Source organism: Podarcis filfolensis (genome assembly GCF_964270895.1).
Source record: "Podarcis filfolensis genome assembly, chromosome: 6".
Lineage (NCBI taxonomy): Eukaryota > Metazoa > Chordata > Lepidosauria > Squamata > Lacertidae > Podarcis > Podarcis filfolensis.
The window spans coordinates 96,483,767-96,506,497 of record NC_139609.1 but is presented as its reverse complement, the minus strand read 5'-3'; the positions used below and the strand labels follow the sequence as shown (position 1 = coordinate 96,506,497).

At 46.6% G+C, this 22,731-nt stretch overlaps 1 protein-coding gene across 3 annotated transcripts in view; it reads right to left on the bottom strand.

Moving 5' to 3' along the window:
• TTLL9 (tubulin tyrosine ligase like 9) overlaps nt 1-18,791 on the bottom strand; it is a 50,286-nt gene extending 31,495 nt beyond the window's left edge. For all 3 annotated transcript variants that reach the window (XM_083618890.1, XM_083618892.1, XM_083618891.1), the window contains exons 1-4: nt 18,680-18,791; nt 13,694-13,740; nt 7,352-7,444; nt 1,316-1,427 (exon numbers count right to left, since the gene is read on the bottom strand). In XM_083618890.1, coding sequence (XP_083475016.1) covers nt 1,316-1,427; nt 7,352-7,444; nt 13,694-13,740; nt 18,680-18,694 — 267 coding nt within the window. In that variant the 5' untranslated portion in view covers nt 18,695-18,791. The remainder of the gene's footprint in view (nt 1-1,315; nt 1,428-7,351; nt 7,445-13,693; nt 13,741-18,679) is intronic.
• Nucleotides 18,792-22,731: the final 3,940 nt, after the last annotated feature.

Here is a 22,731-nt window from a genome sequence, read left to right as displayed (position 1 = left end):
CACAAGGGGGGAACCCCCAATTTAAAATACAGGTTAAAATGCAATTTAAAATGCAGCCTCATTTTAATAGTAGCCCATAGATCAAAACCAGAAGGGGAAGGAAACATAAGGGTCAGACTGAGTCCAAACCAAAGGCCAGGCGGAACAGTTCTGTCTTGCAGGCCCTGCGGAAAGATGTCAGGTCCTGCAGGGCCCTAGTCTCTTGTGACAGAGCATTCCACCAAGTCGGGGCCAGTACTGAAAAGGCCCTGGCCCTAGTTGAGACCAATCTAACCACCTTGCGACCTGGGACCTCCAAGGTGTTGTCATTTGTGGACCTTAAGGTCCTCCGTGGGGCATACCAGGAGAGGTGGTCCCGTAGGTACCCCCACTGCTGCCCCCATCTCTACAACTGTGAAGGCCATGGCAAAGGGCCTTCTTGGTGGTGGCACCCACCCTGTGGAACGCCCTCCCATCAGATGTCAAGGAAATAAACAACTATCTGACTTTTAGAAGACATCTGAAGGCAGCCCTGTACAGGGAAGATTTTAATGTTTGATGGTTTATTGTGCTTTTAATTCTGTTGAGAGCCGAGGTTGTGAGCAGAGCCGCAAACCTGGTGATTTCATGGGGGACCATGTTATCCAAGTTGCTTTCAATTCAGACCAGGGCTGGGTGATATATCAATACATCAACCCAAACCGGTTTGAAGTCCGTATTGTGATATCGGTTTCATAGCTTTTTACCTGGCGATATATTGTAGATTGTGGTCCATGTGTGCTATGCAAAATAATCACAATGTGGGGGAAACCGTGAAGCCAGCATTTGCATAAAGGTAAAGGTAAAGGGACCCCTGACCATTAGGTCCAGTCGTGGCCGACTCTGGGGTTGCAACGCTCATCTCACTTTATTGGCCAAGGGAGCCGGCGTACAGCTTCCGGGTCATGTGGCCAGCAGGACTAAGCCGCTTCTGGCGAACCAGAGCAGCGCACGGAAACGCTGTTTACCTTCCTGCCGAAGTGGTACCTATTTATCTACTTGCACTTTGACATGCTTTCGAACTGCTACGTTGGCAGGAGCAGGGACTGAGCAACGGGAGCTCACCCCGTGGCAGGGATTCGAACCACCGACCTTCTGATCAGCAAGTCCTAGGCTCTGTGGTTTAACCCACAGCGCCACCCGCGTCCCTTTAGCCTTTGCATAGTCCATCCTTATTTCACGATGTATATCGCAATGTTTACTGGTGATATATTGCGATGTTGAAAACCGGGTATCGCCCAGCCGTACTCCGTTCTAGTGTGACCTGGCTGCCACCAAGGCACCAAGTTCCTCTCACCTCGTAGTGATTGCGGAAGTGGCTGATGCGCACATGCTCATCCATATATGTGTGGTCAAAGTTCTCCTGGAGCCAGCGGACGTCGCACCAGTAGAAGTCCCACTCCCCTTCGCTGTCGGGAAAAGGTCAAACCACATCGAGTTGGGCACAAAAACAACACATCAAGGTCCCTTTCGCTCCTTCGCTGCACGGCTTTTATGGATCCGTTAACTGGCTGGCTTAAAATGCCATAAACATCCTGGGCCTTTAATTTAAGAGCATATGCTGCTCCCAGGACTGCTTTCATCTGAGCATATCAATTTTCCAGAACTATGAATAAAGAGGCATTTTATGCCAGTGTGTTTATTGCAAACTGTCACATGAGAGCCTATTCGCCGCTCTTGGAACAAAACCATTTCAGTTAAGACTTAAAGGTGCAACCGGAGCCCTTTTAATATATGTTAAATAAAGACTCAACGTGGCTTCCTTGGCTGCCAAACGAGGCGGCTATCAGGTAACATGTTGCGTTTCTGATATTCCGCACTGTTTCATCTCCCAGGAATTGCAATGGAAACAAGGAGTCCCAGAAAACGTCTCATCTTCCTGCCCAGAAAAAGCACATCCAAGCAGCTCTGTTTGAGCCTCTCTCTTCATTTTTAACTGGCAGCAAAAGCATATTATGGAATGGCCCTCTGAACATTGTTCTTAGGGGACATCTCACTGACAGGAACAATTTTAGCAAAAGCTTTGCCGATTCTCATCTCGTTTTATAAGAACTATAACTTTGAAGAACTGATGCCTGAGCTTGCTTTCCCCCCTCTCATCTGCTTTTCCTCATGTGTCGTGTATTTTTAGATTGTATGCCTGAGGGCAGAGAACTATCTTATTACGGATGATTGTTAAGTTGCTAGGGGAGCCTTTCCCACTAAAGAGCGGGGTATAAATATTTCAAATAAATAACCAAAAAATGTCAATGCAATATGCAGCATAGGATTAACAGGGAGAACAGCACTAGAAATCAATGGGAGGGCTTTGAGGGGATCTGTGGACCCCAGAGCTGACTTTTATGGCCTCAGAGACCAACAGGAAATGGTCCCCTGCAAAAACAGAGAACCCACTCTCTGTTAGGATATAGTTCCGTTCCACCTTAAAAGGGTACAGGCATGACTGTTGTGTGTCACATGCCTGTTTACTTCCAGTCTCGCTGGGAACTTCCATTTGTATATAGCTTTTGCTTTCTGCTGTTTTGCTGGACACGAAGGGAAGCAGACATGTTTTCCTTTGTTCATGAACTATGCTGAATAAAATGCTGTACATTATGCTTACACATTTCTCTGTCCGCCTCTTCTGATGCAAAAGAGGTCTTATCTCTGCTGGTTTGCGTGTTCAGAGTCTCTAAAGGTATCTGAGGCTTGAGTCACAGTTCCGAGAACTGGAGTATTACCCAGCTACCGGCCAGTGGCTGGAGCCAGCTAGGGGCCTTCCAATTGCCCCTGACAGCATCCCAACAACAGGGTTTCGGGCCCAGATCCATGGCGCTTACAGGAGTGTAAGGCTGCTGCGAGATCCTGGCAGAGACAGAGGTATGTGAAGCTGATCGTCCCGGCCGAGGCAAGAAGGCTCACCTGGCTACCGGCCGGTGGCTGGAGCCAGCTGGGGGCCTGCCAATTGCCCACCCCCCGACTCCCAGCAGCATCCCAACACTCTCAACAGGTGTGGGTCGAAAAAAAGTCGACCCATCTACCCACTGAGAACCTTTACGCCCCATCATTCAAACCCCAGAATCAGGGTCTCCACATAATTAAGCAAGCAGATTGTGTGTGCAGAAGGGGATGAAATAATAAAAGTAACGAGCAGCAATAGTTGAAATCATCATTGCGGAAATTACATCTAGGAAAAGGGTGGTCCTCTGCTGTGCCGACTCTGCAAGTTTTCTATACACCTGCAAATAAAACGTTCTAAGTGTGTTGTAAAGTGCGATATACAAATGTGACACTAGATGGCGATGGTGAACTATGGCAGATTCAATATATTTTTCAAAATGTTTATTATAAAAGCATTTTCACAGCGTTGGGTTTTTTTTTTTACGTGTGTAGATTCCACCATAGTTTCTCTTTTTAAAGAAGGAAATGGCCAAGGGTCTCTTCACCCACCACCCAATCACAGGTGGTTTGATTTTAAGTAGTTCTGCAGAAAGGATCATTTGCTGGGGGAGATGAAAGTCCCTCTTTACACGGCTGTTCCAGGACTCCATTCTGGAAATGTAAATACAGCAAGTGTACGCAGCACAAAGACATCCATTTATCTGCACCTAGGGAGGCATCTCTGCTCTCACATGTATGATCTCCAGCCTGAATGGATCCCATGCATTTTTCATTTCCGAGGAGTAAACAGGGATCTGGGGACTAGAGAAGAATATGGCTAGCGACTGATGTTTGGGAAAGGCCAGAGAGCGGGAAGAGAGAAGCGTGTTTGCATTTACATCCAGGACTTGAGGAGAAATAGGGTGTGTTTAGTGAGGAAAGGAGATGCAGCTTTGAATGTGGGGCTTTGAGGAAAGATATGGAGAACACAGAGGCTTGAAAAAAGAAGCCCTTGCCTTGCTGGGAATCAGGGACGGGTTTAGGTTTGATGAGGCCCTAAGCCATGGGTAGGCAAACTAAGGCCCGGGGACCGGATCCGGCCCAATTGCCTTCTAAATCTGGCCTGTGGACAGTCCAGGAATCAGTGTGTTTTTACATCAGTAGAATGTGTCCTTTTATTTAAAATGCATCTCTGGGTTATTTGTGGGATATAGGAATTTGTTCATTTTCAAACCCTTCAAAATTTAGTCCGGCCCCCCACAAGGTCTGAGGGACAGTGGACCGGCCCCCTGCTGAAAAAGTTTGCTGACCCCTGCCCTAAGCCACCGAACGTAATGGGGCCCTCTATATGCCCAGCTGTCCTTTGTGGAATATATGCCATATGGCAGGCATGTCCAAAGTCCATTTTGAGGGCAGTTTATTTATTGGGGTCAAATCCTTAAAAAAGCTCAATAAGTTCAATCCTGAAAATGTTCACCCCTGCTTTATGGTAATTGATGGACCTAATTGGTATCTAAAGCCATTTGCACATGTTGCGGTGCAACCAGTCCATGCAGAATGTAGGCACCCTATATGTAGAAATGAGCAAACCAGTGATATTTTAGGGAGCAGGCTAGCAGGCGGAGCCCATGGCTTACATCATAGGAGCCTATGCAACACAAAACACTGTTGCTGTATGTAGGTTTTATTTTATTTGTTTTTTATCTTATATTTTGGAAATGTACATCCAGGTTTTTTTCCCTTTAATTTTTTTTTGGGAGGGGAAGAGAGTGGGGAAGGGATGCGGGTGGCGCTGTGGGTTAAACCACAGAGCCTAGGACTTGCCTATCAGAAGGTCAGCGGTTCGAATCCGCACGACGGGGTGAGCTCCTATTGCTCAGTCCCTGCTCCTGCCAACCTAGCAGCTCGAAAGCACATCAAGTGCAAGTAGATAAATAGGTACCGCTCTGGTGGGAAGGTAAACGGCATTTCCGTGCGCTGCTCTGGTTTGCCAGAAGCGGCTTAGTCATGCTGGCCACATGACCCGGAAGCTGTACACCAGCTCCCTCGGCCAGTAAAGCGAGATGAGCGCTGCAACCCCAGAGTTGGCCACGACTGGACCTAATGGTCAGGGGTCCCTTTACCTTTACCTTTAAGAGAGTGGGCCCTAAGCCATAGCTTGTTTAGCCTATACGTAAATCCGGCACTGTTGGGAATACAAACCCCTTGTAAACATCCATATAGGATGTTCACCTGCAGCTGCTTTGATAGGCAATACGGAATGAATCTTCCCACTGGCTGACCCCTAAGCTGCAGCAGGCAGACAGAGGAAGTAAAATTAACTACAAACTCCATAATTTGGGATCCCCATCATCCCCATTTCTTCCTTCCACGTACTCAAATCTGTACATGAGCCAAGAGGTGGTTGCACTCCCTGCCCTTAGTAACAGTGTGCAGAGAAGACAATGTATTTCTCTGGGACTGAAGCCAGAAGAATAGGCTGCTGGGAGCGATGAGAGAATCCCAGTGAACTAGGACTCTTTTGTTTAGTGCTGACTGTGTGCATTGTTCTCTGAGCATGTGCAAAAGTCTGAAAACTGTGTGTGTGTGCAATCTCCTTCCTGAAAGCTATCCCTGGTAGAAATTTCAGAATCCATTTTTTCCCCAGCGCACAAAAAGAAGACGGAGCTTCATCTTGGCTGGGGTGAAATCTACACACATATTTAAAAAAAAATGTTGTGAAAATGCTTTAAAAAAAGTTTTGAAAAATGTATTGCATTTACCATAGCTCGCCATCGCCATCTAGTGTAACATCTGAATAATGCACATTACAACACACTTAAAGCGTTTTACTTGCAGCTGTATAACAGAGTCCTGGGAGTCCTGGAAGACCTGAAGACCTTTTGCTACCTGACCTGGACTGACTCCAGCTGCAACAAGCTGAGGCTGCAGAACAGACTATTGGTCTGGGGTGTTGTTGCTGGGGGTTTTTGTATCTTTATTTTAGGCCTTGTGATTTAGTTGGAAACTGCGCAGTTTCGCTGTGTGTTTTTTTAAATGTTCTATTTACTGTTTGTGACTGCTTCTGTTATGTTGCAGTTAAGCGGTTTTTCTACGTCACATGCCACCTTGAGAATGGTTTAAACTCTGGAAAGCCGGCATACCAATAAAATTATGTACGTATGTATTTCTTAAGTTCTTGCCAGAGGAGCAGGGGGAAGGTGTGTTCAGCAAAGCTCCCTGAATTGAGGCAGGAACTTCTGTGGTTTTTTTAAAAATGTATTTTTATTAAAGATTTTCTTGGTTTACAAAAGTATGTGCAATGTCTCTCTCTCTTTCTTTTTCCCCGAGTAACATTTTTTACAGATCAGTTTCCTTTGTTGAGACATTAGGAAGAAAAGGGGGAAAGAGGTGGAGGGGGGGAAGATGGGGGGGGTTGGGTCAGGTGGCGATGTTTCTATTTTACTTACTATATGTAGGGTTTGGTGTCAGTGCTGTTTGTGCAGCTTCTCTGCTGTTCACTTGTGTTCCTTTGGTGGTGAGAGAGGTTGGGGTTGGCCTAGGGTGTGGTTGTTCATTTGTGGCTGGCTGTGGTGGTCTTTGTTTTCGTGTGTGAGTGGGGTGGGTGGGTGTTTTGGATCAGGTTAGCCATATTGATTTGTATTCTGTTGGTGGATTTTTGTCCTTGTCTTGTTGGGCTGTGTATGTGATAAAGGGGAGCCATACCAGGGTGAAGGCGTCTTCTTCTATTTGTCCCTGTGTCAGTTTCAGTTTGTTGGTTAGTTTTTCTAATAAGGCTGTTTCCCATACTATTTGGTACCATTGGTCCAGGCTTACTCCTGACAGGTCTCTCCAGTGTCAGGCTATGATGCTTTTGGCTGCTGAAAGTAGGTGGGTTACGAGTTCTTTGCAGTGTAAATAGGCATCACAGTCATACCTCGGGTTTAAGTAGCTTCGGGTTGAGCGTTTTCAGGTTACGCTCCGCGGTGACCCGGAAGTAACGGAACACGTTACTTCTGGGTTTCACCGCTCGCGCATGTGCAGACGCTCAAAAACGACATCACGCGCATGCGTGGAAGCAGTGAATTGCGATCTGCCCATGAGCAGACACGAGTTGCGTTTGCTTCAGGATGCGAACGGGGCTCCGGAACAGATCCCATTCCATAGCTGTCAACTTTTCCCTTTTCTTGCGAGGAATCCTATTTGGAATAAGGGAATTTCCCTTAAAAAAAGGAAAAATTGGCAGCTATGTCCTGTTCGCATCCAGAGGTACCACTGTATTGTCTTGGAAGATGTTTAGTAGGGCCAATTCTGGGGTGATTTCTAATACTTGCTTAGTTATTTTACATAGAACCTTTGTTGAGATAAGAGCTTTGGGAAGTGGGATTCTTGCACCAGGAAATCAATTCTGCGGTTGTGTGCTGTGGCTTGGATTATGAGAGAAGACCCGCCCCCCTTATTATCATGCCTTTAAGAAGAAAACCACAAGCCTTACTCTTTCACTTCAACCCATCCTGGTCGCTGTCGAAGGACGTCTAAAATGGTGTTTGTAAGGGCACACTTGAACCGGATGCAAGCTCGGGGTTCTCTGTGTATAAGCAAGACACATGGATCCCGTTAGATAATAAATTAATAATAATAATAATAATAATAATAATAATAATAATTTATTTATATCCCACCCTCCCCAGCTGAAGCCAGGCTCAGAGCAGCTAACAACAATAAAAGTAACACAGTTTACATAAAATCACAATCAATTAATTGAAATGCATTCAATTCAATAAAACATTATGCTATAATAAAATCTGTTGGCATTTTAAAGTTTAAGCTATAGTTTTCTTTTTGTGTATATATATTGTGGGCGTATTCATACAACCTACTAACAGTTCTAGTTACTGTCTTGACCCAGCTCCAGAGCAGCAGGGCATTGCATTGCAAATAAGTCATCTTCTAATCTCTCTCTCTCTCTCTCTCTCTCTAACCTAGCAAATTATACAACAAATGCAATTAAGATGCGTTTAAAGGGCGATGGTGACTTTGGCAGGGAGGAAGATGCAAAACGCTCCCTCTCCAGACCTTAGAGCAGCCTTCTCCAGCCTGGAGCTCTGCAGATTTTTTGGACTACAACTCCCATGAGCCCCTGCCAGCCTGGCCACGACGGTAAAGTGTAAAGGCACTTCTAAATCAGTTTTGTTTCGTAAGTTGCTTAGTGGTTCCATGGCTATTAAGCGGTATATAAACGCCATGAAATAAGAAATTAAATAAAATACACTACTAGCCTGTAGCTATAGCAATTTACCTGTCGCAGAACTTCCGCCAAAGAATTATTGGACTCCTACAAAAGCCTGCTATGTATTGTTTATGCAGCACTTCTCATTTCTTTTTATTTATTTCTTTTAATTTTTATTCACCATTTTCAATAGTTTTACAGTCTTTCTAACATATGAAAACTCGACTTCCTTCCTCCTCTTTCTGTGCTCTCTTAAATTTATTTTTTTACATTTCCTGCATATTCTAAACTAACCTAACTTATTCTTTTATTCATCTGCTTTAAACATATGCTCTTATGAAACTGCAGGTCATTACAATAATCGTGCCAATGTCCTTATCTGTTTACAGTTTGTTTGTAAATATTCAATAAACCGTTTCCATTCTTTTATAAAAAGTTTGTTTTCTTGATTTCTTATTTTTCCGGTAAGTTTCACCATTTCTGCATATTCTGACTGACTCCAGCTACAAAAGCTGAGGCTGTTGCACAGATTCTTGGGCTGAAGTATTGTTTACAGGAGATTGAGAGAGCTGTTGCTGTTATTGATATTGAAATATAGTCGAGAGTGGATTTCATGCTCTTTATTCAGCTCGTAGTGGTGAGGAAGAATGGAAGCTCCCCCAGAATGTCTGCTTTATATACATTATTTACAGAATGGGCCCCACGTGATTGGCTAATTCCGGGATTCACCTGTAGGCCAATCAGGTTGTGGATTCACTTCCACCTGGAGCTGGATTGGGTGGCTCCTATGGACCAATCAGACTGCTGCATTCTGGACCCTATTGTTCTAGGACCAATCAGACTGCTGCATTCTGGACCCTATTGTTCTAGGACCAATCAGACTGCTGCATTCTGGACCCTATTGTTCTAGGACCAATCAGACTGCTGCATTCTGGACCCTATTGTTCTAGGACCAATCAGACTGCTGCATTCTGGACCCTATTGTTCTAGGACCAATCAGACTGCTGCATTCTGGACCCTATTGTTCTAGGACCAATCAGACTGCTGCCTTTTGGATCCTATTCAACTCAGTACATAACAGATATTATTATTATTATGATTTACGTGGAAATTGTTTCCATTTGGTTGTGTACGTTTTGTTGTGTTTTATTTATCGTTTATGACTTCTGTTATGTCTGCAGTTATATAAATCTTGTCATGTTCTCAGCCGCCTTGAGCTTCAACAACGGAAAGGCGGCATACATCTAAAATGATGATGATGATGATATTCCATAAGTTTTTGTATCCATTCTTCTTTTGCTGGTTCTTCTCATTTCTCAGACACCATCCTGAACTTACTCTGTCACACCTTTGTGGTTTGTTTGCAAGGCACATGAGACCCAAATGGAAAAAGGAAAGGTGAGTTTTCCACTCCATGTGGCAGAAAAAGGGCTTGTGTGATATAATAATAATAATAATAATAATAATAATAATAATAATAATAATAAATTTTATTTATACCTCGCCCTCCGTGGCCAGAGCTGGGCTCAGGGCAGCTAACACCAATAAAATCACAGTAAAAACACAATGGGGGGGCAGAATCCTCAATTTAAAATACAGGTTAAAATGCAATTTAATATGCAGCCTCATTTTAAAAGTAGATGATATATCAAGACCATGAGGGGAGGGAAACATAAGGGCCATACTGAGTCCAAACCAAAGGCCAGGCGGAACAGCTCTGTCTTGCAGGCCCTGCAGAAAGATGTCAAGTCCCGCAGGGCCCTGGTCTCTTGGGAGAGAGCATTCCACCACGTCGGGGCCAGTACTGAAAAGGCCCTGGCTCTAGTTGAGACTGATCTAACCTCCTTGAGGCTCAGGGACCTCCAAAGTGTTGTTATTTATGGGCCTTAAGGTCCTCCGCGGGGAATATCAGGAAAAGCGGTCCCGTAGGTACGTTGGTCCTAGGCCTCATAGGGCTTTGAAGGTCAAAACCAGCACCTGACTTAAAATTTACAGATTGTTCCCTATTGAAGGAGAATTACATGAAGATGATGTACAGATGGTACACAACACCAGTGCAGTTAGGGAAAATGTACAAAACTAGTTCAAATATATGTTGGACGTGTAAGGAAAAGGAGGGGACATTTTATCATATGTGGTGGGATTGTAAGGTAATTTTTAAAAAATGGGAAATGATTTACAACAAATTGAAAAAAATGTTCCATTTAACATTTGTTAAAAACCCCGAAGGATTTTTGTTGGGGATTGTAGGGAAAGACCTGCCAAAAAAGTTGAAAAACATCTTCATGTATGCGACAACGGCCGTGAGAGTTCTGGTAGCACAAGGATGGAAGACTGAAGAAACCCCAACTAAAGAATCATGGCAAGAAAAATTGACGGACTACGCAGAACTGGCAAAACTGACATACAAGCTATGGGATAACTGTGACTTTAAGGATGAATGGGAACCCTCTACAAAGTATCTGAAGATGCAACAAAGCGAATTGGACTCCTTGGCAAGTTTTGAATAAACATTCACAAACTTTTTATTGATAATAATCAGCTAAATAGTTTGAGGATCTATACAACTTTGTAACATGCAGAAAACAGCATTCTTACAGAAACCAAAGACTGGAACTGAGGGAAGTCGGGGGGGGTGGAGTGGGGGTGGGTGGGTTTTGTGTGGGAGAGGGGGAGGGAGGGAAAATGGGGGGGGGGACAAGAATGATATGTTTTGGGATAATATGTCTTGTTATAATTTTGGATAGAAAAATTAAAAAACAAAAACAAAACCAGCACCTTAAACCTGACCCTGTACTCCACCAGGAGCCAGTGCTGTTGGTAAAGCCCTAGCCTCAGGAGCCAAAGCAGTCACACAGCCGAGACTGGGCATTCCTGGAGGTGGGGCAGTGAATTGCAAAGGCCCCACCCTGACCCCTGCTTTTAAGTCGCCTCTTTGACTCCAAAGAAGTGCTCCATGCAGAAGAGAACATTTGATGAACGCCACAGCCGTGGGAACAGAGAAGCACTTTGGATCCAGGCAATATCTGCTAATTATAAGGCATCTCCTTCCATTTGCTTAACCATCCTTTCATTTTGAACATGACAAACTATCCCTGGCAGCAGGGACTTTCACCACTGTTATCAAAATAATGCGAGACGACTGAGCCTCGTCATATGGGGAACGTTTGGAGGAGTCCCAGCTCAAATTATACGCCGCCTACCTGAAATGCATTTCAATGCAGATTCCAGCTGCCTGGGTTTGAGGCCATGAATGGCAAGTAGGCAGTGCTAATCAAGAGGCAGCAATGGCCAGACTTGGTTTAAGGCAAATTCCTATCCCCTGTTTTTCATTATCTGCCAGGCTTCCACAGCATATTTGTTGACAGATGCCCTTCGTTTTACTGCCTGAAGGTTCACCCGGTATTCCACAGGTCCCTTCTGAGTCCGGTGGCCCCACCCGACGAGTTCCACCCGAACCGTCCCCGACCGCAGCCAGTTTTGGTTCAGGGGGAGCCTGAGTACGAGGCGGAACGCATTCTGGACTCCCGATACTGCAGGGGAAAGCTGCAGTATCCCATAGACTGGAAGGGGTATGGACCGGAGGACTGTTCCAACGTCCGTGCGCCTGCCTGCCTCCGAGATTTCCATGCGGCGTACCCCAGCAAGCCGGGTCCAGACCCTCGATTGAGGGGGGGGCTGGGAGAGGGGGTGGTGTGATGGCCTGGGAATCCGTTTCAGAGGCTGAACCGGAGGAATCCCAGCCTGCACATGAGTCCCCGCCTCCAGGGCCGGCTGAACTGGGGCAGGGCCTTGGATCTGACCATTTCACTAAGATGGTGCACTGTGCCCCCTGCCCATCCATACCCTCAGCTAAGGAAACCGCTCAGCTGTACCTTCAGCATGTCTTCCGCCTGCATGGCCTACCTGAGCGTGTGGTGTCCGATTGAGGAATTCAGTTCACATCCTGGTTCCGGCGAGCTTTGCACCAGACCCTCGGGACAGAAGTCTGTCTCTCATCAGCCTACCACCCACAGACCGATGGCCAGATGGAACGAGCGAACGCGGTGCTGGAGCAGTACCTCCGGTGTTACTGCAGCTACCAGCAGGATGACTGGGTCGACCACCTAGCATTGGCGGAGTTCGCCTACAACAACGCGGTGAATGCGTCCACCCAGCAGACCCCGTTCCAGGCCAGTTATGGTTATCATCCACGGCTGTTTCCGGATGTGCTGCCGGCATCCGCGGTCCCTGCGGTGACGGAGTGGCTTCAGGAGCTCCAGTCCCAGCAACAGCTATTGATGGAACAACTGCGCCAGGCCAAGGAGGCGTACAAGGCCCAGGCCGACCGCCACCGCCAGGTGGGGCCGGAACTCCATGTCGGTGACCTGGTATGGCTCTCCACTCGCCACCTCCACCCCTCTCGACCTTCGCGGAAGCTGGACGCCCGTTTCACCGGCCCGTTTGCCTCCTTTTTTTGTCCCCATTTTCGGTAACACAACTTGCCAGGATAGGTTTGCGTACACAGTGGCAACTGGTGTGCCTTGGAACTGGTAGGGCAGAAGGCAGGGAGGCCAACAGTAGGTGGCGCCAGAGCCAATGAGAGGAAGAGCCAACTAATTCTGGTTTCGTTCCCGTCCTCCTCCCTGTTGACTTCTACAAAGACAAAGCGGAGACTAAATAGGAGGACGCCGACAGCTCCCTGGAATTAGCTGTAAGTAAGAAGTAATCTTTCTTGCTGATCAGAAGATCGGCGGTTTGAATCCCCGTGACGGGGTGAGCTCCCGTTGTTCGGTCCCTGCTCCTGCCAACCTAGCAGTTCGAAAGCACGTCAAAGTGCAAGTAGATAAATAAGTACCGCTCCGGCAGGAAGGTAAACGGCGTTTCCATGCTCTGCTCTGGTTCGCCAGAAGTGGCTTAGTCATGCTGGCCACATGACCCGGAAGCTGTTCGCCGGCTCCCTCGGCCAATAAAGCGAGATGAGCCCCGCAACCCCAGAATCGGCCACGACTGGACCTAATGGTCAGGGGTCCCTTTACCTTTGGGAAGAAATCAGGCAGGTAGGGGCTGGCTGAGAGCAGGCCGAGGTTGGTGGGCCAGGGCCCCCTTCTCCCTAGTGAACCAGCCTCCACTGTGTGTGCAGGAAGATGGAATCATAGAATTGTAGAGCTGAAAGAGACCCCAAAGGTCATCCATTCCAACCCCCTACAATGCAGTTATCCTGCCCACAGCAGTCCCTGAGTGGCCTTGAACCACCAACCTTCTGGTAAACATAGAGATCTCCACAGGCAAGATAGGCAAGTCGTAGTTTTGTGGGAAACTTTGGCGGAGTTTGCTGCAGACGAGTTTGTGGTTTACCCCTGAGAAATATGTACCCACCATTGTGGAGAAATGCCTAAAAATGACCCCACCGTGTGTTTCGGCTTTTCAAAGCGATGGAAAAATCTACACTTTTCTTGCATCAAAAATCTTAACGCCGGTTTCTGTTTGGAATACAGCTCCCAGCACTCTGCCCATTACAGCAGAGAGTCCACAAAAATACACCAGGCCCCCCATTCACGCAAAAAGAGGAAATGATTTTTAAATGATTTGATCAGATGTGGGAGATGGGGACAACCAACCACTCACCGTTCTTTCAGTTTTTGGTAACCGTAAGGCCCTTTGTAGTTTACGTTCTGCAATGAGATAAAAAGAAAAGCAAATGAAATTGGAATGTGAAATAATGAATATCCTAAAAAACACACTAAACCACTCCTCTGTTATGATGAGGTACCATCAAATATAATGCAAGACATCAGAAATATTTTTTTGTTTTGTTCTATGTAGAACTGGCGACTAAAAATGAGATGCTAGCTCCTAAAAACGTGATACCGTGACCCAGAAATTTGAAATATTCTACTTGGCTCTGTCTCTTATATCACTCAGTCTATAAAAGAAAGTATACTAGTGATACAATATTTTACATTTTCTCTCTCCTTCCAAAAGAAGCCAGGGGTCTGGCAAGCCCGGCTGCAAATTCTTGCAAAACAACTCACAGCTTGTTTTTGCTTTTCTCTCTCCCTCCCTTGTGGAAGATAAAATGGTGTTGGGTGGGGTGGGGACATGGAGTGAAGGGATAAATTCTTTTACAGTAAATTGTAAATTACAACGTACATATTGCCATCTTCATTTGGGTGGCCTCAAAAAAAGCAGTTAATAACTTTAATCAGTTAATTTACCAATTAGCTAAAGGTAAAGGTAAAGGGACCCCTGACCGTTAGGTCGAGTCGCGGACGACTCTGGGGTGGTGGTGCTCATCTCGCTTTATTGGCCGAGGGAGCCGGCATCTGTCTGCAGACAGATTCCGGATCATGTGGCCAGCATGACTAAGCCGCTTCTGCCGAACCAGAGCAGCGCACAGAAACGCCGTTTACCTTCCCACCGGAGCGGTACCTCTTTATCTACTTGCACTTTGATGTGCTTTCGAACTGCTAGGTTGGCAGGAGCTGGAACTGAGCAACGGGAGCTCACCCTGTCACGGGGATTCGAACTGCCGACCTTCCAATCAGCATGGTTTGGTCTTTCTATGCCAATAAAATGACCCTTTTATGATACCTCCAGAATCAGAGGCACCATGCCTTCTTTGAGTACCAGTCACTGTGGCACAAAAGTGGGCGAGGCCCTGGCTTGTGGGATTCCCATAAGGCATCGGTTTGGCCACTGTGGGGGTATGGGATACTAGACAAGACATGCCAAGGAGGAATAAGAAAAAGGGGGAAGTCCCGCCATCTCTACATTCTGCCCTTGGCACACACATAATTTTACCAGGCCCTTGTTTTGCCCTTCAGAACAGGGATATTCCGCTCTAGCAGAGCTGAACAAGACACAGTCATTTTAATAGCGGGAACCGCAACCATTGTGTGCCATGAACATCAACAGGAGTCTTTTTGCAGGACCACTTTTGCACAATAAGCACCCAATGCTTGCCCCCAGTGCTAGCATGGGCTGCTTAATGGTCTGAGCAGTCAACGTCTCGTCTGGGAAGAAGGAACAGGGCGCTGCTCCCAGTGATTGCAAGGCGTCTGGATCACAAGGTAGCAAGCCAGCTCCCAGGTATGCCTTGAAAGATTCCATCAACGGTGTCTCCGAAAAATTTTACACATCACTTGGGAAGACAGGCAAACTAATGCCAGTGTACTGGAAGAAGCAAAGATCACCAGTGTCGAAGCAATGATTCTTCAACATCAACTTCGTTGGACTGGTCATGTTGTGTGGATGCCTGATTATCATCTTCCAAGGCAACTACTCTATTCCAAACTTAAAAATGGAAAGCGTAATGCCGGTGGTCAACAAAAGAGGTTTAAAGACTGTCTCAAGGCAAATCTTTAAAAATGTAGTATGAACAACTGGGAAACACTGGCCTGCGAGCGCTCCAGTTGGAGAACAGCCTTGACCAAAGGTGTCATGGACTTTGAAGACACTCAAACTCAGGACACAAGGGAGGAACATGCTAAGAGGAAGGCATGTTTGGCAAACCCTCACCATAATCAACTTCCACCCGGAAACCAAAGTCCCCACTGTGGAAGGACATGTGGATCTAGAATTGGCCTCCACAGTCGCTTACGGACACACTGTTCATGGAAGACAATCTTATTTGGCTATGAGTGATCGCCAAAGAAGAAGAGGAATCCTTGAGTTGTCAGGCAGCTGATTGCCTTGACTGTCATGTGGGGCAGGCCATCGCATCGCATCAAGGCAACTGAGCACATCTCTAAGATCACATTCTGAACACGTATTTGTCTTCCTGTTTGTCATGCACAGCCCATACTTCTCTTCCCTCCCGGTAATGTTTTCGTTGTGCTGACGATACCACATTCTCCGAGCACTGAAGCTGTGATACTCTGTGGTTGGGGAACATATGATACCTCTTTCTCCGCCAGATCGTGCATTTGTCACAGACACCCACTCAGTGTTTGTTTGCTCATATAGGCAGCATTTTGAAATATTGTACTGAATAATTCTGAGGCTGACAAAAAAGATTCAATGAGAGGGATGACATCCACAGACGCCCCAGCTGTCCTTGTTTACCAGCGACAGTTCCTGGTCAAAGCACTGCCCCTGTTTTTTTAGGGTGGGTGGGGTGCCATGGTAAAAATTTATTTGCACAAGTGGCTAAGAGCTAGCTGCTGCCATGTTGCAGGGTTAAGCTCTCTCCCCAGGGTCTCCGGTGGTGAAATCACAGAGTGCGATAAATCTTGGCTCTAGCGAAGGTCAATGGCTGCACATGAACAACTAAGGGCCAAACCAGACACAGAAAGTCTTTGCTCTTCACTGCCACAAGTTTTGAAATACAGTATTAACAGAAGCCATGGGGATCATATGGATCATAGAATCAGAGATTGGTAGAGCTGATCACCTCATCTGTCTCCAGAGAAATCTCTATGCGGGACGAGAAGCTACAGTTAGAACTGGATATGGAACAACTGGTTGGTTCAAAATTGGGAAAGGAGTACAACAAGGCTGTATATTGTCTCCCTGCTTATTTAACTTATATGCAGAATCCATCAAGCGAAAGGCTGGACTGGATGAATCCCACAAGCCAGAATTAAGATTGCTGGAAGAAATATCAACAACCTCAGATATGCAGATGACACAACCTTGATGGCAGAAAGTGAGGAGGAATGAAAGAACCTTTTAATGAGGGTGAAACAGGAGAGCGCAAAATATAGTCCGAAGCTCAACATCAAAAAAACGAAGATCATGGCCACTGGTCCCATCACCTCCTGGCAAATAGAAGGGGAAGAAATGGAGGCAGTGAGAGATTTTACTTTCTTGGGTTCCATGATCACTGCAGATGGTGACAGCAGTCACGAAATTAAAAGATGCCTGCTTCTTGGGAGAAAAGCAATGACAAACCTAGACAGCATCTTAAAAAGCAGAGACATCACCTTGCCAACAAAGGTCCGTATAGTAAAAGCTCTGGTTTTCCCAGTGGTGAAGTACGGAAGTGAGAGCTGGACCATAAAGAAGGCTGATCGCCGAAGAATTGATGTTTTTGAATTCTGGTGCTGGAGGAGACTCTTGAGAGTCCCATGGACTGCAAGAAGATCAAACCTCTCCATTCTGAAGGAAATCAGCCCTGGGTGCTCACTGGAAGGACAGATCCTGAAGCTGAGGCTCCAATACTTTGGCCACCTCATGAGAAGAGAAGACTCCCTGGAAAAGACCCTGATGTTGGGAGAAGGGGGCGACAGAGGACGAGATGGTGGGACAGTGTTCTCGAAGCTACGAACATGAGGTTGACCAAACTGCGAAAGGCAGTGGAAGATAGGAGTGCCCGGCAGGGGGTCATGAAGAGTCGGACACGACTAAACAACAACAACAAGAGCTGGAAGGGACCCCAGAGCCACACTGCTGGTGAAGGAGGAATTCAACTTTCCCCACTAAACCATTTTCCGTTTGCAAACTACCCTCCTCCTTCAGATATGCTGTCTGGCCTGTGGGGGGAAACTTGCAGGAATATTTTGGGGAAAACAGCAGGTTGGGGGTGGTAGTGTAATCTGAGCTGAGAAAAGAGCATAGGAGAACCATGGCTCCTTGCCCACTCGCCCCCCACCCTCCGCTCTCTGTGGCTGCCATTAATATTTTAAGAAAAACTGCAGGAGGTCCTGACCGCCGGCCTCCCATGGCTTGTCTGATTTGATGCTAAGAAGGCGCCACGCAGCAGGCTGCCTGCTGTTTTGGATACTACAGCTACTGCCAAGGCATATTCTCTGAGAACCCCTGAGAACATATTATTATGGGATATTGTAGGCCACCCCTGCTTTTCCCAGGAGGTTTTTCTCTTGTAGCTGTTAAAGAAGTGGACTAAAGTAAGGTTACCAGATTTTTTTCAATGAATCCGGGGACACTTATTGTTTGCTATGTACATGTGAATGCTGAGAAAGCTGTAAATACGGGGTCTGTGCCCGGGAAACAGGGACATCTGGTAACCTTAGACTAAAGGGTATTTGCGCTAAAATAATCGTGCAGGGACGCGGGTGGCGCTGTGGGTTAAACCACAGAGCCTAGGACTTACTGATCAGCAATCCCCACAACAGGGTGAGCTCCCGTTGCTCGGTCCCTGCTCCTGCCAACCTAGCAGTTCGAAAGCACACCAGTGCAAGTAGATAAATAGGTACCACTCCGGCGGGAAGGTAAACGGCGTTTCCATGCGCCGCTCTGGTTCGCCAGAAGCGGCTTAGTCATGCTGGCCACATGATCCGGAAGCTGTATGCCGGCTCCCTTGGCCAGTAAAGAGAGATGAGCGCTGCAACCCCAGAGTCGGCCACGACTGGACCTAATGGTCAGGGGTCCCTTTACCTTTACCTGTGCAGGAGGAGAGCCTACAGCAAAGCCCTGGGCTCTACAATATCCTCTTACATGTGACAACTGGGGTGTCAGAATCAGGTTCCGATTTACACCTGTGCAAAGCTGGAGGGCGCATACCTAAATGTGAAAAGTTAATTCCTTGGAAATGTCACAAGACCATATGGAGGTACCCCACCCATCTACTCCCCTCCCCCGCCCTAATGCCCCCTCCCACCCAGTGTCCCCCCCCTGCACCCACCCATTCACCCCCCCCCCGCCGCCCACCTTGTTCTTGGCCATGGCGCTCCTCTTTCTGCTCCGGAGGGGGAATCAGCCCAGAGCCGCCTCCGCCGCCATCCGGCGCGTCCCGTTTCCACGGCAACCGGGGCGGGGCTCGAGGCTGGTGGGCGGAGCCTGAGCTGGGACGGGCGAGGCATGAATGGAGAGGAGAGGGAGGCGCGGAGTCCTTGCTTTGTGTGTGTGTGTGGGGGGGGTACTAATCGCAGGCAGGGCTGAGCCCCGGAACGTGCCTTGCAACTGGGCAGAGCTCGGCACCTGCTGGAGCGCAGCGGGGCAAGAGTGCCTCTGAGCATGCCTGGAGTGCTTTTCGCCCCGGCGCTGCAGCCACCCCGCCCGCCTACGCGGCATACCTGAGGGAGATCAGAGAGGCGACGCGATGGAGGCAGGATTGAGCCCCGAGCATGGCATCTGTTCCTCCTCCTCCTTATTGTTTTTGGGTTACTGCTGTTGTTTTGCATATTGCCGAGCTGGAAATGAAATCCCTAAGCGGTTTGCCGAAACACAAGGGGTTTGCATTGCAAGAGTGCCTAAAAGCCAACGCTGGAAATTTAGTCACTGTTTCTCAGCTGAGCCTGACTGACTGGGTCATCTTAGGGACAAAATAGGATGTACTCTCCGAGATAATATGCAATGAATAAATGCCAAGCAGGTTGGGCACCTTTAGGCTCCTGGAAGTTGTTGCAGGAATTTATGTATAGGTTGGGGTGTGTGTGTTGCCCCTCCAGCAGATATCCTGCACATGCAGCCCACTGCCCAAATCAGCACAATCACTTTCGTGACTTTTGTGACTTGTCCCCACAAAACACTTCATCGCAATTTCTTCCTATCTATTCAAAGGGCCTTTGCTGCAGGATACCAAATGTAACAATTCACTGATCAATGTCTCTATGTACTTAGCTCACTGGAAAACTTCAGAAATTCATATAGACATGTGAGCTCAGCTCCTCAGCAGCCCCTCTGCCTGAGTGATAATCCCTGGCCTCCTGATACCTGAGTGCCAGACAGGTAGCCCTTCCAGAAAAAACAAACCCAGATGAAGACCAAAGGTTGTGATTCACTTGGCTGGGAAACAGGGAAATGTGAATATCTCTTTTGTGACACTTGATGGGTGTTTGGTGGAGGGCAAGGAGAACCATGGGGCAGGGTCCAGGATGCTCAGATTACTGCTCCCAGACCTCCCCTTTCATGATGTAACCATGATGTATTAGTGATGTAGTTGGGGGGGTGTAACATGGGGATTAGCAGCTAATAAAAGTTTGTGGGCTTTTTTGTTCGGGGCTTCCATCTTGCTTCGTCTTGTTGTGAGTTGGAGTCCTGTCGTGACAGTTTCAATAAAGACCAAGCCGACTGGCTGCCGGTTTGCTCTAATATTCCTGGTTGGTGTCTTTGCTTTTTGTCCAAGGGAGCCCTCGGATTTTTCCGTTAACAATGTCAACACAAACTTACCTGAGAGGAAGCTCTACTTCCTTGATAGGGCTTTGTTGTTGTTGTTGTTTAGTCGTGACCCCCTGGACCAGAGCACACCAGGCACTCCTGTCTTCCACTGCCTCCCTCATGCTGGTAGCTTCGAGAACACTGTCCCACCATCTCGTCCTCTGTCGTCCCCTTCTCCTTGTGCCCTCCATCTTTCCCAACATCAGGGTCTTTTCCAGGGAGTCTTCTCTTCTCATGAGGTGGCCAGAGTACTGGAGCCTCAGCTTCAGGATCTGTCCTTCCAGTGAGCACTCAGGGCTGATTTCCTTCAGAATGGAGAGGTTTGATCTTCTTGCAGTCCATGGGACTCTCAAGAGTCTCCTCCAGCACCACAATTCAAAAGCATCCATTCTTCGGCGATCAGCCTTCTTTATGGTCCAGCTCTCACTTCCATACATCACTACTGGGAAAACCATATCTTTAACTAGACAGCCCTTTGTCGGTAAGGTGATGACTCTGCTTTTTAAGATGCTGTCTAGGTTTGTCATTGCTTTTCTCCCAAGAAGCAGGCGTCTTTTAATTTCGTGACTGCTGTCACCATCTGCAGTGATCATGGAGCCCAAGAAAGTAAAATCTCTCACTGCCTCCATTTCTTCCCCTTCTATGCAAATAGCCAACACTCTAGAATGGATCCCTTTCGTATCTAGAGGTACCACTGTATTATTATTATTATTATTATTATTATTATTATTATTATTATACCCCGCCCATCTGGGCAGCTTCGAAGACACATAAAAATAAAAAAATAAAAAACTTCACACATTAATAGTAACAATCTAATCCAATATAAAAAGTCACAATAATTTTAAAATAAGCAATATATATCAAATAAAGCAATAATCTATTAGAATCCAATAGTAAACAGAAAATTAAACACCAGCAAATTAAGCACTTAACAATTACAATAAATAATTGTTAATCTATAATCAATAAAAATAACAACAAATCACAATGCATAAAATACCGCAAAACATACAAAACCATGTAAAAGGATCAGATTGAGAAACAAGGACACACAATTTATAGAATTATTGTTTTTTTAAAAAAGTTTTGACTCAGCAAGGCCTTCCAAGTGAACCACTGGGGTTTTTAGCCTTTGTGTGCCCAGGATGATCAAGGAAACCTAGAAACCAAAAGATGGATGCTGGAGAGAGGAATAACAAATGGCAAAGTTATCCAACAATCCAAGCTGGAAAAGCAGGAAAGGATGAGGCTTGGCTGGGTCAGGCAGCCAGACAAGGGCAAGAACCGGTCTCCAGGGCCGCTGACAGTGAAGATGTTGGCTCCTTGCGTGGCTCCTTGGTGAGGCAATTGCCAAGGGAGGCACCCAGGTAAACACCAGGTCAGCAAGATCAAGATTTCTGGGTTAGGGCAGAGGAGAAGCCACACCCTGTCATCTTCAGACACACAAACTTGTCCACAAACCAGAGCAGATTGTGGATTTGCACCGAATTGCCTCCCCATTTGAAATATACTCAGAGTCGCAAAGTGATTTCATGCTCTTTATTCAGCTCATAGTGGTGAGGAGGAATGAATGAAAGTCCCCTCAAAGCATCTGCTTTATATACATTATTTACACAATGGGCTGCACATGATTGGCTAATTCCGGAATTCTACTGTAAGCCAATCAGGTTGTGGATTCACTGCTATCTGGAGCATGATTGGGTGGTTCCTGCCAACCAATCATACTGCTGCATTGTTCTAGGACCAATCAGACTGCTGCATTCTGAATCCTATTGTTCTAGGACCAATCAGGCTGCTGCCTTTTGGATCCTATTGTTCTAGGACCAATCAGACTGCTGCAGTTTGGATCCTATTCAACTCAGTACATAACACCATTAATGCAGAGATTTCCACACTGCACCCTCCCAACCCCAGTGGCGTCCAGGGCTTTTTTCTCACGGTTTCCCCATCCTTGGATAATCCAAAATAATCAGTATTTTTAAAGAGCATGCATTTAAAGTGGTAGGGGGCAGGTAGGGAGGTTCAGGATGACATTGGGAAGAGATCCACATTTTGTTCCAACCACCTTTGTGGTGTTTTTATTTTATTTTAAATATTGTGTTGTTTTATGGATTTGCCTGTTGTGAACTGCCCTGTGGCTCGTGCAAAGGGTAGTACGTATATTATCTAAATAAATCAATCAATGAAGAGTGAGAAGGAGGCATAGCCAGCAGAGAATTGGCTCCTCTTTAACCAGGACTTTGGCTGATTAACATCTTCATGTTGAATGGTCTCTTTAAATTTGAAGGTTCATTATTGTTCCACAAGATGTGTATTTCTTTAAAGGCCAGAGCAAATAACGTGACCTAGTTTTAAAGCTGTGAAGCAGTATAGCAGGTGCTGTTAAGTTGTAGTAATTAAGCTGTTGGGTATGGTATATAAAGAGCAGCATGCAGCTCTCTCAGTACCCTGGTGGATGGGTCATGCTTATTGATATACAGTGGTACCTCTGGTTAAGTACTTAATTCGTTCTAGAGGTCCGTACTTAACCTGAAACTGTTCTTAACCTGAAGCACCACTTTAGCTAATGGGGCCTCCTGCTGCCGCCGCGCCGCCGGAAC